We start from the raw sequence: 14,877 nt of genomic DNA on the forward strand, positions 1-14,877 counted from the left end.
CTGTATTTTAGACTTTTTTAGGCCTAAAATTGAAAATGTCTATTTTTAGACTTTTTTAGACTCCGCGGACACCCTGCTCTATATGACTTACATAAGCAAACAAGACCATCAGCAAAAAACTGGCTATGTTTATTTCAATCGACTGTCACCAGGGAATCATATGAAACAAATTGCAGCATGTCGCTGTCCAGACCGAGCTGTCACCCTGCGACCTGGGCGGCTGATGCTGCACTGGACTCACAGCTAGCTAGCCCACGATCCGAAGACATTGCTCTTTTTTCCTGCTTCCTCCCTTTGCACGAAGCAGTGTTCATTTTGACAGCAAATTCTGCAAAGTCTTAGTCTTTTGAATAACACACCATTTAGTTTTAGTCATATTTTAGGCATCTGAAATCTTTTAGTCTTAGTCTACTTTTAGTTGACTAAATATCATAAGAGTTTTAGTCTTAGTCTAGTTTTAGTTGACCAAATATTAGTAGATTTTAGTTGATTAAATTTTTCTACAGAATTTCCAGTCATTGGAAGTCTCCATCAGTCTGTTATGGAATGGTATTAAGGTTTGAATATGCAATACAGACACAGATTTAATGGTTGTAATACAAAACATGTATTTTATTTTATTCTTAATGTCAAAAACATGACCGTGGTTTTTTCACAAAAGATAATCTCACATAAAATAAGCATAAGGCCTGCTCTCCCTGAAAAATATACATGCTCCCTGAAAAAGATATGCGTTCTCCCTGAATGATATGCAATGCACATGACATTCTTTCAAGATGAAGTACAGTATTATTGAAATAGAAAACCACCGAACTCTGAACTTACTGCTCCTCGGTCTGTTGTTCCTTTGGTTCAGTTTTGTACTTTTAAGAACGTAAGAAAGCAGAGGTGGCCTGCTGCTGGGTTGCACTAGCAGCACCAGCTTCATTTCCACCGGGCCCGTGGTCATCTTTGTCATCAGACCTCTTCTGTATCTGTCAGGGGCAATATAGGGGGGATTAAATTGTTCTTTTTTTCTTTCTTGTCCAATCTCCTCTCTCACACACACAAACACACCCTTTGTCGATTCGTATACAACACCACAACATCTACTATAATAGTAAACGTGATTCAATTTAAGGACACTGAATATTTATACTCATTAATTCGGCGAGACAATCTCTGGTTTTAATTCCCTTGCGTCAAAAATGGTGGAACTGTACCACTGCCACAAAACAGCTCTGCCATTTTGGAAACCACCAGTCATAAAAGCACTATGAAAGTGAAGCCACTACAAGCATGGGTTGTTGTGTTTCCTTAAGAAAAATCATCTTTGTGTTGCTGCTGAAAATCATGTTGTTATCTGGTTTGTGTCAACTTCATTCAATTTCAGGCAGGGCACTCTTGGAAGGTGTTGCACCAGGGAAAGATTTAATGAACCGAATTTGGTGGGTGTATTACACTCATATGGAGCAGCGAGTACAACTATACAGTGTTAAGCATCTGAACTGTTACTTTGAACCACCAAGTCCTTAATGAAGATGATAATAGCTGGGTTACTCTGTTTATGTAGACTCGGCCACTATGTAGCTTCCTCTTTATGATTTCTCATATGCACCTTCAGATTTGAATCAAATTTGTATCTCATGCCACAAACATGGCAACCGTATGGTCTCTCCTCTGTGTGTGTCATCATATGTCTTGTCAACTCTCCGGTCTGGCAAAATGTCTTACCACAAATGTCACAGGAGTACGGCTTCTCACCTGAATGATGTCTCATGTGTGTTTTGAGATGATTGCTAGTCCTGAAGCTGTAGCCACACACCTCACAATAATGTGGTTTCTCTCCTGTATGACATCTCCTATGGCTTTTAAGATTATTTCTCTGACTAAATGCCTTCCCACAAATATCACAGCTGTATGGTTTCTCCCCAGAGTGGGCCCTAGTATGCACAGTGAGCTCTGTTTTTCGGAGAAATGCTTTGCCACAGTCTTGACATGTAAACTCTTTTGTCCCTGTGTGTATTTTTGAGTGCTCTTTGAGCAAATGCATTTTGGTGAACGTTTTGCCACACAGATCACAAAAATGTCTTTTTTTGATAGCAGACTGTAAGTGTTTTATCAGCTCCTCTGCAGACTGGAATGTTATTTCACAAACATGACAATCAACTGTCTTGTCATGCGTCTTTATGTGATTCATTAAAAAACCTATGTACTTGAAAGTCTTGCCACACAAATGGCAAGAAATATGATCGTCAGATTGACTTTTGGCAGAGGATTCTTCATGAGGTAACACTTCATATCCCTCCTGTGTACTACTGTCAGTCTGTCGTTGCTTTGACTTTGCTTTTCGTTTCTTGGGCCTTTTCTGTGCTCCTTTGCTCTCCGTCCAATCCTCATCATCACTGTTCTCACTCTGAGCTGCAGAGCAGTCTGAGGAGAGCGGCTGCAGTTCATATTCAAATTCTGCCTCTGGTTGATCTTGCTCACTTTTCACAACGTCAGCAGAAAGAAAAACAGCCTCTTGTTTTTGACTGTCGATGCCAAGTTCCTCCTGCTCCTCTTTAACCTGTGACACTTCAGGGTCTGAGTGCAGCATGCCGTTGATCCAGTCAGGATTTTCTACACCAGCATTGGTGTGAGAGGGTCCAGCAGCTTCAGCCTTCACACTGAAGTCTGAATCTTGTCCCATTTCCACTGGTGTCGAGGGCAGCAGCTTCTCCAGTAGCAGAATGGAGTCACACCCGTCTGCAATGATGGTGCTGTGGGCTGCTGGAGCTTCTGCAGCTACAGATGGGAAGAAGGCAGAAGTTACCCAACAGATTAATGTCTCCACAACAAACACCCAAGTTAGTCACCATAGTCAGTGAAAGCATGGCACATATACTGTAGATCATGAGTAAAGCGGTCATACTTGAGGGTTTTATGTCACTTTGTTTCATCACTTGTGAACTGCAGCGGAGAAAAGCACAGAGGTACTGGACATCTGGAATAGCTGGGCCCTGGCCGTATTTAGATTAACTTCTCATACGGTTCAAAATTGTGCACAAAGCGCTGAGAAGCAGAGGCATACACTTTTGCAATGTTGCCACATGGAGCTTTTCTGGACCATTAGTTGTCTAATGAACACATCCGCTCACAAGTAATACCAAAGTTTTGGTTTAATGACATTTAGTATGCAGATTTTTCCTCTATTTTTTTGTTCTAGGGGTTAAAACACACCCACCAGCATCGTGGGAGTGTGTTGCTCCTTTACTTACATTCCATTTTGGTTTTTGGTACCAAAAGGATGATGTTTCAGGAAACAGGCAACAGTGAGCAAACTGCCATACCTCAGATACCTCAATCGCGATTTGTCTTTGCCAAATGTGTTGTATTTTCAAAATTTAAGATTGTTATGGCTGCGCTGAGTCATTATTACCAGTGTACTGGAACAAACAGCTCTCTTTCACAAACAAGTAGCACATCTCCAGCAACAAATCAATAATAAGCTACAACCAAAGACCACCAGCAAACTCCAGTTTTAGCTGTGATTTGTTGTCTTGCCATAATCAATATAGTTGTTTAAATCATAGGCTGTCAACTTCTTTAGTTAACCCTCTGTCATCGCCTCACCAGTGTGGACACACAGATCTGCACAGTGGCTAAATTAGCATCATCGTCCTTTATGTGACTTGCCACAGGAGATAAACCTTTCACACACAATCAGACACTTATTTCACTTTGTAAGCAACACCATAACAGAAATCGCCGTTTACATCACATAATAAAGTAGACTGGATATAAATGTGTGCCCCAAACCTGATTTGTCGTGCAGGAGGTCCAGCTGGTTCCGCAGGTTGTCCACCTCTTCTTTCGACCGAGTCACTTCAGCTTTATACACATCTAGCATTTTCTCAAACTCCTCGAATATTTCCATGGCTGCAGCAGAGAGCCGCTGGTTCACAAAGTCCTTGAGATTAAACATGGTCGTGTTCCTGAGGAGAGACATGCGTTGTGAAACTGTGAGAAAACAAACTCTATGGTACCATGTTGATGGCGCTGTGCGACACTGTACCGGAAGCAGAAGACTGATATGGTCATGTGACCATTGGGGAAGCGGAATGAAACAAAAGTGGTCGTGTCTAGGTGGTAACTTTAGATTTGTGAAACTCTCTCACACTGTCGCACTCGATTCAGTACGGTGCCGCTTTACTCTGCCCTAATCTTAACCTTACCCTTAACTTTAACATTAACCCAAACCGCATTCAAACCTAGATTTGCGAGAGGGGGATTATCATCATGACTGGGTCGTAAAACGCTGGATGGCTCATTTGCAGTGTTAATTTTGACTGCAAATTCTGATTTAGTGTTAGTCTTTTGAATAACACACCATTTAGTTTTAGTCATATTTTAGTCATCTGAAATCTTTTAGTCTTAGTCTAGTTTTAGTAGACCAAATATTAGCAGATTTTAGTTGATTAAATTTTTCTACAGAATTTCCAGTCATTTGAAGTCTCCATCAGTCTGTTATGGGATGGTATTAAGGTCTGAATATGCGATACAGACACAGATTTAATGGTTGTAATACAAAACATGTATTTTATTTAATTCTTAATGTCAAAAACATGACCGTGGCTTTTTCACAAAAGATAATCTCACATAAAATAAGCATAAGGCCTGCTCTCCCTGAAAAATATACATGCTCCCTGAAAAAGATATGCTTTCTCCCTGAGTGATATGCAATGCACATGACATTCTTTCAAGATGAAGTACAGTATTATTGAAATAGAAAACCACCTAACTCTGAACTTACTGCTCCTCGGTCTGTTGTTCCTTTGGTTCAGTTTTGTACTTTGAAGAACGTAAGAAAGCCGAGGTGGCCTGCTGCTGGGTTGCACTAGCAGCACCAGCTTCATTTCCACCGGGCCCGTGGTCATCTTTGTCATCAGACCTCTTCTTTATCTGTCAGGGGCAATATAGGGGGGATTAAATTGTTATTTTTTCTTTCTTGTCCAATCTCCTCTCTCTCTCTCAAACACACACACACACTCTCTCACACAGACACACACATTCTCTCTCTCTCACACACACATTCTCACTCTCGATATCTCACACACACACACACACACACACACACACACACACTCTCTCACACTCTCACTCCCTCTCTCTCACACACACACACACACACACACTCTCTCTCACACACACACACACACACACACACACACTCTCTCTCTCTCACACGCACACACACATTCTCTCTCTCTCACACACATTCTCTCTCTCTTACACACATTCTCTCTCACACATTCTCACTCTCGATATCTCACACACACACACACACACACACTCTCTCTCTCTCACACACACACACTCTCTCACAGACACACACTCACTCTCTCACACACACATTCTCTCACACACACATTCTCACTCTCGATATCTCACACACACACACACACTCTCTCTCACACTCACTCTCTCTCACACACTCACTCTCTCTCTCTCTCTCACACTCTCACTCTCTCTCACACACTCTCTCTCTCTCTCTCTCACACACACACACACTCTCTCACAGACACACACTCTCTCTCTCTCACACACACACACTCACTCTCTCTCACACACACACATTCTCTCTCACAATATCTCACACACACACACACACACTCTCTCTCACACACTCACTCTCTCACACACACACTCACTCTCTCTCTCACACACACACACACACACTCACTCTCTCTCTCTCTCTCTCTCTCACACACACTCTCACTCTCACTCTCTCTCTCACACACACCCCCTTTGTCGAGTCGTATACAACACCACAACATCTACTAGAAGAGTACACATTTGATTCAATTTAAGGGCATTTGACATTTATACTCATATTAATCCGGCGAGACAATCATCTAATCAATCCAGTTCAGAGGTGATTTCCTTTATCTTCTATTTTATTCCAAGTTTAGCGGAAACACGGTGGTTTATCTGATTAAACATAACCTTACCTTCGCGTGTATTTCTGGATGAGTCGCCTGTAAGTGTCGCTTCAGGTTGGTGGTGTTTTTCCCGGCGATTTTGGCTCCGCACGGTCTACAGACGGTCTTGTTGTCCCTGTTGTCGTATGTGAAGTGTGACCACACGTCGATTCTTCGTTTCCGTCCTCGACCCAGCTCCGGCATGTCTGCGGTCCGTGAGGCGTGCGGGACCTGCGGGACCGGCTGCACCGCAACACGTTAGCCTGTTGCTAACGAAGCGAAGTCAACTGAAATCAACCGAAGCCGTGTGACTAAGACCGTGCAGCTAAACACGACTAAATATAATGTAGGTAAACAACCTAAATGTCGTGGAAAACGTCCTCAAAACTATGCGAAGTTCTGCAAATTCGTCTTTATTATCCTTTACTCCTGTGATTGTGTATCTTGCCGCGGCGGTTGCTCTGCATAGATCAACCTACTCTGATTGGATTTCTTCCGAACTTGTCCCACGAAAAGGGCAGCTCTGATTGGATCGTTTCTCCGTTCGTCCCGCCCTAACATTTTCCTCTCGTTCTTATTCGTTGACTAAAGTGTCAGTTATATTTCGTCACAGTCTTTGTCATCACATCTGACTTTTTTTTTTTATTATTATTATTTAGTTTTTGTTTAGTGCTTAATTTATTTGACAACTCTGGTAATATGCTTTCTTATGAACAGTTCATGTCTGTACATAATTTTCCAATTCCCCCCAAAGAATATAATCTGTTAATACGTATTATTCCTAATGGTTTAATTCAACTTGTGAGCAACCATTTAAAGTATAATAAAAATATTTTAACAAAGCCTCGGCTTATGTTAGATGGAATTGATCTAACAGACATGAATTGTAATAATAAGCATATACGCCAGATTTATGTACGAAAGTATCAAACGCTTCCTAGGGGAAAATTTTTCTGGAGATCGCAGATTGAGGATATAGACTGGAATAAAGCTTGGCTTTTACCTTACAAATATTGTATTACAAATAAAGCCAAGGTTGTGCATTTTAATATTCTGCATAATATCTATCCGGTAAATTGTCTGATAGCCAAATTTGCTGATATTAGTTCTTCATGCTCCTTTTGTGGAAATGATACTGAGACTTGCTCTCATTTATTCTTTGACTGCATGCATGCTAAACAATTTTGGTTTGATCTAGAGACTTACTTCCTTAAAGCTTCCAAAGCACCCTTTTCTCTAAAACTAAAAGATATAATTTGTTACTATAGTAACCCAGTCAACAGAACCTTTGAATATTTAATTAACTTTGTTACCCTATATGCTAAGTTTTTCATTCACAAACAGAAGTTTTTCAAATCTATCCCCAAATTCTTGCCTTTTCAATTAGAACTTAACTCTGTGCTCAGAACTATGAGAATAATTAATAACAAGAAAAGCAATAAATTAGTGAGAGTGTACGACGATTTTTTCTCTGAAGCCTCACTCTAAAGATTATGGATATCTCATGATTCGTCTTATCCCATGATTTGGTCTCTGTTTTATTGTGATAGTTCTTTTTCTTTTCCATTTCTGTTTTTTTTTTTTTTTTTTTTTTTTTTTTTTTTTTAATATGCTAACAGGAACTGATGCTGTTTACCTGAACTTTGTTTATCTTGTTATTGTAATGTATACAAATGTCTTTTTGTATTCAAATTTAACAATAAATAAATTAAAAAAAAAAAAAAAAAAAAAAGTTTTTGTTTAGTTTTCGTGCGTGAAAAAGGGGTTCGTTGACGAATATTTTATACCGTCATAGTCTTCGTCAACGAAATGAACGCTGGCACGAAGTATCCTTACCGCAGGTGGTGCATTTTGCTGGGTCATTATCTCTTTCAGTGAAGCTAAGCCAGACTTTTGAGGGTTTGCTGCATGCTGTCTGCCGTGGTCCAGGTTGTAAACAGAAGTGTCTCTTTTTCACTCGCTTTCAAAACAAAGCCGGATCAAGATCTCATGGCAAATGCAGTCCTCATTCCAGCTTTTGTCCACGGGGGACCCCAAAATCAACACAAAATGAAAGTTCCTTGTAGTTCCTCCAAAAAAAAAAAAAAAAAAAAAAAAAAAAAAAGGGAATATAGTGAAAAGTAGTAGTAAAATGGACCAGTTGATGACACTAACATAAGTGCTTTAATGGCTCACATCATAGATTTCCAATCAGTATGATTAAGTTTAGCATTATTCAGTTTATCACTTCATCCAGAACAGTGGGTGGCACGAACGAGCCCATACAGATGAGCTTGTGTTTCAACCCCGGTTTTTCTTATATTAAAATTAAGACGTCTGTATGCTCTGTTATATGTCTGGGCAATGTAGGCTATCAATATTATATCGAAACATTAATATGTGACTAAATATCATCTGGGATTTTGGATTTTGTAGCATCATGACATGACATGTGCTGTCTTTTCCTGGTTTTAAAGGCTGCATTACAGTAAAGGGATGTTTTTTTTTTTTTTCTAACTAGGCTGCTCCAGATGCTGTGTTTTTGTCTTTACCTGTTACTAATAATTGTTAATCAAAAATCTCACTGGGTAAAATTTTGGGAAGACACCAGTAGTCATCCTAACAGTATTGCCACAATATTGATTATTGAAGTACTGGGTCAAAAATATTGTAATATTTGAGTTTGTCCGTGTGTGTTTTTGGTTTTACATGTGTTTTTGTGTGTAGGCCGGGAAGCCCATGAGGAAATGAACATCACATTCACCCTGCCTGTCTCCTGGAACTCTGATGACTGTGTGCTGCACGGCCACTGTGAGCAGGTGGTGTTCAGTACTTGTATGACCATCACGGCAGCCAGCAATATCTTCCCTGTCACAGTGTGAGTTGGACCGCCTCCATAACTCTCAGGAGCGCACATTGCTGACATTTTAGAAACAGGCATTGATTTTCTATTTCACATTTTACAATATTGATATTTCTTTTGCAGAGTTTGATATTTGTATCGTATAAAAGGGTTACCCTCTGAATGTTTGCTCTGTTAGTGACGTTCATAATGCTTATTTAGATTCCAAGTATTGATGTGGTTCCATTTCGGATTCATTCATTATAATTATTGTTATTTCACGCATCCATCAAAATGACCTGTAGGGGCCGTTTCCATTACCGCATACTGTAAAATGACTAGTAACGGCCTGGGTGACCATTTCTGCAGCATGAATCATCAAGTGTTTGTCATTCCAGTTATTGGTCATGCCTTTAATTTCTCTGTAGCTCAGAGCAAGTCATGTCAACCCTGAATTCTCTATAAATCAGGACACAAATGTATTGTCCAGTCTTCCAGTTTTATCCACACTGTTTCAGCATTACAGATGTAATTTTGCCAGAGGTTAGGGTAACAGAAGAAACTGTCTATATAGCAAGATTTAATGCAGACAAGAATAACTTTATAACGTGGAGCACTAAAACTGGGCTAAACAGAGTAAAATGAACAGTGGTCAGTGGATCTTTTATGTAAAATCACTGTGGATCGGTGAAGTTTAGGGAATAAATGCTTTTGTTTCCTCTGTAAATCTAAATCCAGTCAGCATCATGTTACATCCATTTTTGTGTAACTCCTCTATAACTGCCATAATTTTACAACCATCACTTTCACATCAGCTTATAATTCAATCTGCATTAAAAAATATTGGGCTGTGTAACAATGAAAGTGATAGTCAAGTTACTGGTAAATATTTGGAAACAAATGTAGTTATCGTTTATAGCATTTAGCCCCCATGACCACAAGATATTGTACTCTGTTTAGCAAGAGCTCAGCACTGCCCCCGATGGCCAAAAGACTGTAGTGCACTGTTTCTCTGCTAAACTGGGGGAAGTTCTGTGCCATCCAGCTTTCAGTTTCTGTGAGATGGAACATTATGTGGGTTAATTACACACTCCATGACTGAATGGTGACTTTTTCTTTGTCACACTCGCCCAAACACATTGTAATAGAGTTTATGCTGTGCCTTGTAGGCAGCCACCCCACTGCGTGCCCGAGACATACACCAATGCCACATCTTGGTACAAGCTGTTCACCACGGCCCGCGACTCAGATACCAAGTACAGTCAGGACTACAACCCCTTCTGGTGTTACAAAGGAGCCATCGGCAAGGTGTACCACGCACTCAACCCAAAGCTTACTGTCATCGTTCCTGATGTGAGTCACCGTCTTTTTCCTTATTCTCTAACAGGGGATATTGGTTAGTCTGGTTTTATCCACTGGAGTTCAGCGTCTCAGCTGACTTTCATAGCAAGTCAGCTGAGCCGTGTGTCCAGGAAAACAAGATGTAATTAACTCCGCAGTGAAGCAGCTGACAAGGTTTTAGTCTTAATTGATGAGTATGCCGGGAAAAACATGGAGAAAACAGGAGCCAAGTCAGCCCGTGTACCCTGAAGTCACACCGCATTCTGCAATACTGTCAGCTTCTATGGCAAAGAAGCCTAATTGGAACAGTTTTTAATCAGCGTTTCGAAAATATTGATCAAAGACCCGTAACTGCAACCCAAATAATTACATGACATGAAAGATGGCATGATACGTTGAGCAAATAATTTACAGGGCGCATACTGTTGCGGAGTCGATGATGACGCTCGTGAGTTCCATACCTGCACATGCAATTCACATTCGTTCCCCACAAATTCATGATTTTAAAATGTTTTGCTGTTTAACAAAATATGGCCAAAGTGAAGTAAAAGCAAAACTTGACAGCATGATTGTGTTTTTTGAAGTATTATATTGTCGAGGCATGCCACTGCTGTGCTCAACTCCATCACAAGAGAAGATACACGCCATCAAATGCAAAGCCGTCGTGAAAGCCTTTTAATCCTAGATCTATACTGATGGCGGTCGTCTTTTCCAGGGGTACAAAGATCCAATTCACTGGTTAAGAGCAGGCACTGAATGGTTCAGTGAGCATGAAAACAATTTGAAAATATATCCCGTGCCTATCTCAGTGACCCGATCTCATCCCACTTGAACACCTATGGAAGATTCAGGTGCGGTGTCTGAGCAGCCTTTTCCAACATAATTGACAGAACACAGAAACAGCAGTCAAGTTTTAGACTGCCGCATCACAGCAAATATATATTGAAGCTGTTTAAGTCAACCTGTGCAAAAATCTAAGACACTGGACCCATGAGAAGCAGCAATGTAGAGAGATGAAGTTCTGCACACTTATTTAAGGAGCTACACACTGCAGACCTTTGTCTGTCTCCTTAATTTGTATTTTTGCCGCATTACACTATAATACAAATTAATATTTAAATTCCCTCTAATTCCAGCTTATCTGGAGTTTGGAGTAGCTATGGAGTAGTTGTGGAGTATTCTAAGAAAGCTGTCTCAATGTAAGCATTATCCATTCAGTTTATTCCGGCATATTTGTGCTCTTCTAGTTCTCAAAATTAAGCTTCGCTCCTGTGGTAGCGCCTGTACCAGCTCAAACTGGGCTGTCGTGACCGCTTGTGGGAGAAATGTTCTGTCTCCAGCAAGTCACAGTTGTGGTGCGTGGTGGAAAAACCATCCAGACCATTCCCATGTAGCAAACAAGTGGGTTCTTGTTGCCTCCTTGCATTTCCAGCATACACTATCCACTATTAGACCCACATTACACAGTCTGAGTGACATCACATGGTGTTTACATGTTCGGTTTTATAATGAATGATAATGAATGAAATTTGCGTCTTACATCCGTTGTGGCCTGCACAGCATCAGAAATAATATCCTGTCATGTCTCCTGCTCTGCCCCACACTGTAGTGATCTTTGAGTATTGATTATTGTGGCTTTGTGCTTACACCCTTTAAGGAGTGTTCAGACCAAATGCAAAGCGTGAAATGCGGCCGTGAAATTTTCGCTCCAATTGGAAAAATTGCAACCGATGCGAATACATGAATGATGTGTATTTCACGGAAATTGCCGTCATTCGCATCACCCGCCACAAATTTGTGTCCAATCACGTCTTTGCATTGTATGTAATCGTGCCGCATTAACAACTCATTTCATGTTTGGTCTGGACACACCATTTGTCATGAATGTATACAGAGTTTTAGTCATCTGGATCCTGGGTGCAGCTGCATGCTGGGAACGTTCAGGGCTGGGAAAAAAGTATTCAAGTATCCAAAGTATCCAAACGCCCAGGCCTGGTGACGGCCATGCCATAGGACAACACAGCAACAGTGTGACATTAGGAAATCACCACTATCTCCCTGTCATACCAGCATCACTCATAAACATACAGTATATGCGCCCAAGTTCACTTCTCTCTTGATGACGCAGAAATACACTTCTGTGTCTTGTGAGTAGGGTTGTCAAAAATATCGATACTCCGAAAAGTATCGATACTAAAAGGCCGTATCCGGATACGATATTCATTTCCCAAAGTATCGATACTACTGCAGGCCACCACTGTGCCGCAGGCCAAACAGCGCCCGGTAGGCAGAGCTCCAGCAACTCTGCCAGTGTTGCCAACTTGGCGACTTTCTCGCTAAATCTGGCGACTTTCCAACTCCTCATGGCGACTTTTTTTGTCAAAAGCGACTAGCGACAAATCTAGCCACTTTTACTGATGTTATTGGAGACATTTCTGGTATTTTGGAGACTGACATGAAAGCACGTATCATTCCTCTGCAGTTCCTGTTCTCAGTGAGTACTGTAGCGGGTGCTGCCGCGAGCCCCTCCCCCGCCCCACTCCGCGTCCAGGCAGCAAATGAATCGCGCATGCGCAAAGCCGCTGTTCACACAGTTCCAGAAAATGTCAATCATATAAAACAATACTATGTTAATAAAAATAATACTTAGTAGTTTGTGGTAAATTTGTAGTTCTAAAACATATGTCATTGTAATTTTTGCACTATAAGTTAAAATGTAAAATTATTATGTTATTTGGGTTATTTTTGCAATTTGCAAACAGTGAAAACAAAATGTGATTTTATTTTTTATTTTTTTGATTGAAAAGGCTATTTTTGAGTTTAAAAATATATTTTAATAAATATATTTTTTATGCCTTTTAAATTTTTGTCATTTTTTTTTTATCCCCGCAGTATCGAAAATGGTATCGAGTATCGAATATTTTCCTGGGTATCGATATCGAGTTTGAAATTTTAGTATCGTGACAACCCTACTTGTGAGTATTTCAAAGCTGCAGTGTGTGTGCTGCCGACTGTCCAGATGTTGCACTGCCCTCACATTTGAGTTCATCCTTCGCAGCCCGTCAACATCATGTTAAGAATAACATCATAAAAACGATTTTTTGCAGCTTTTGAACCATAAATACTCATACTCAACGCTGCACTGCGGCGGGTCCTCAGCAACACACACCTGCCAAGTCTGAAGTCGATTGGATGAACAGTCGCGGAGATAATGGAGCCACGGACACACATACAGACAGAGATTCCTCCATTTATCGTTAGATATTGAGACAGAATGCACTTTAGTTGTCAGATACCAAGTACGTTGATTTCAAAGATGGTCCCAATGCAGCACCATAATTTCCAAAAATCCCCTCTTCCCTTTCAGAGTAAACAGATCAAACAAATTTTTGACGAGTTAAAAGTTATCAGTCGTTGTAAAGATCATTTAGCACTTTGATTCTGCTCCCCCAAATGAGCAATATTTTCTACTTCCTTGACAGCAAGTAGAAGATATTGCTCCAAATAGAGGAGTGACTCTGTTCATTCTGAGATATCCCCAGGTTATGCACCCTCGCCCACACCCACGGGGAGTGAAGTGATATACCATTTCTTTGTCTCATCCATTTGATATAAAGCTTTTATCTGTGAAAGGGTCTGCCAGGGTTCAAATGGAGCTTAGACCGACCTCTCTATTTCGTCCATGCTGGATAGGACTCATAGCTTTCCCAGTGTCTAGCTTATTTGAACATTTCTAATGCTAAACTATGTGACTCCATATTTAGGAGCGCAAATCCACCTTTCCCCTGAGAGGCACATATTTATTTTGTGTTGACCCTCGTCTTTTTCCCCGTTCCACAAGTACTTCTTAATTATTCGGCTGTACTGCATTAATATCCTTTTTGATTCAGTCCGCGGAAACATCATCTAGATATTATTTCAGAGTCAGGGTCAAGTTTAAAGTCATTTGTGGTCAGACACATGGAATTAAAAAGTATTTATCTTACCTTAGAACATAAGACTTGTTGTATTCCAGCTGACAAAACTGACCTTAATCATTTGAAGCAATGGCGACGGATTCATTTTAAGGCTTTCTTTCAGGTCAGCACACAGCCTTTAGGGCAGGGGTGTCAAACTCGTGCCATGGAGGGCCAAGAGGCTGCAGGTTTTCATTCCAACCAACAACTCCACCAGGTGATTTCACTGATCACCCTACCTCAAAACAGAGAGGCGGGACTAATCAGTGAAATCACCTGGTGGAGTTGTTGGTTGGAATGAAAACCTGCAGCCTCTTGGCCTCCATGGCACCAGTTTGACACCCCTGCTTTAGGGTGTGAACATGCGCGGCATTTTTTTAAAGAGAAAACGCCCTAGATGAGTAGAGATGAGTAAACGAGCATGCTAGAGCACAATTCCTAAACAAACAAGTGAAAAGTTTATATATATATATATATATATATATATGAAGTGAAATAACTGAAAACATGTTTTATATTCTAGTTTCTTCAAAATAGCCACCCTTTGCTCTGATTACTGCTTTGCACACTCTTGGCATTCTCTCGATGAGCTCGATAACCTGACTTCTGCACAACACAACTGATGGTCCCAACCCCATTGATAAAGCAAGAAATTCCACTAATTAACCCTGATAAGGCACACCTGTGAAGTGAAAACCATTTCAGGTGACTACCTCGTGAAGCTCATCGAGAGAATGCCAAGAGTGTGCAAAGCAGTAATCAGAGCAAAGGGTGGCTATTTTGAAGAAACTAGAATATAAAACATGTTTTCAGTTAT

General features: G+C 40.6%; 2 protein-coding genes across 4 annotated transcripts in view; one reads left to right on the top strand and one right to left on the bottom strand.

The window, feature by feature from the left end:
- Positions 1 to 14,877, top strand: part of tmem248 (transmembrane protein 248) — a 34,521-nt gene that overhangs the window by 14,822 nt on the left and 4,822 nt on the right. For both annotated transcript variants that reach the window (XM_030068536.1, XM_030068537.1), the window contains 2 exons: positions 8,649 to 8,799; positions 9,933 to 10,116. In XM_030068536.1, coding sequence (XP_029924396.1) covers positions 8,649 to 8,799; positions 9,933 to 10,116 — 335 coding nt within the window. The remainder of the gene's footprint in view (positions 1 to 8,648; positions 8,800 to 9,932; positions 10,117 to 14,877) is intronic.
- Positions 1,387 to 14,166, bottom strand: LOC115371280 (zinc finger protein 1 homolog). Of its 2 annotated transcripts, XM_030068531.1 has the most exons (4): positions 5,973 to 6,411; positions 4,775 to 4,923; positions 3,781 to 3,956; positions 1,387 to 2,766 (listed from the first exon to the last, which is right to left on the bottom strand). In XM_030068531.1, exons 1-4 carry the CDS (start codon positions 6,144 to 6,146, stop codon positions 1,562 to 1,564), a joined length of 1,704 nt encoding a protein of 567 aa, XP_029924391.1. In that variant the 5' UTR covers positions 6,147 to 6,411; the 3' UTR covers positions 1,387 to 1,561. The 2 variants fall into 2 exon arrangements, with proteins under 2 accessions (XP_029924391.1, XP_029924392.1); XM_030068532.1 differs by lacking the exons at positions 1,387 to 2,766; positions 3,781 to 3,956 and adding an exon at positions 14,134 to 14,166 and having other exon boundaries at positions 4,549 to 4,923; positions 5,973 to 6,185.

This window comes from Myripristis murdjan, chromosome 14, assembly GCF_902150065.1.
Source record: "Myripristis murdjan chromosome 14, fMyrMur1.1, whole genome shotgun sequence".
NCBI lineage: Eukaryota > Metazoa > Chordata > Actinopteri > Holocentriformes > Holocentridae > Myripristis > Myripristis murdjan.

What these genes read in the sequence shown, in the direction of transcription:
- LOC115371280 (XM_030068531.1), bottom strand. Translation starts at nt 6,146, where the DNA reads ATGCCGGAGCTGGGTCGAGGACGGAAACGAAGAATCGACGTGTGGTCA. An exon ending in ATCCAGAAATACACGCGAAG is followed by an intron (nt 4,924 to 5,972) that starts GTAAGGTTATGT and finishes TGCCCCTGACAG; the next exon opens with ATAAAGAAGAGGTCTGATGA. An exon ending in GAACAACAGACCGAGGAGCA is followed by an intron (nt 3,957 to 4,774) that starts GTAAGTTCAGAG and finishes GTCTCTCCTCAG; the next exon opens with GAACACGACCATGTTTAATC.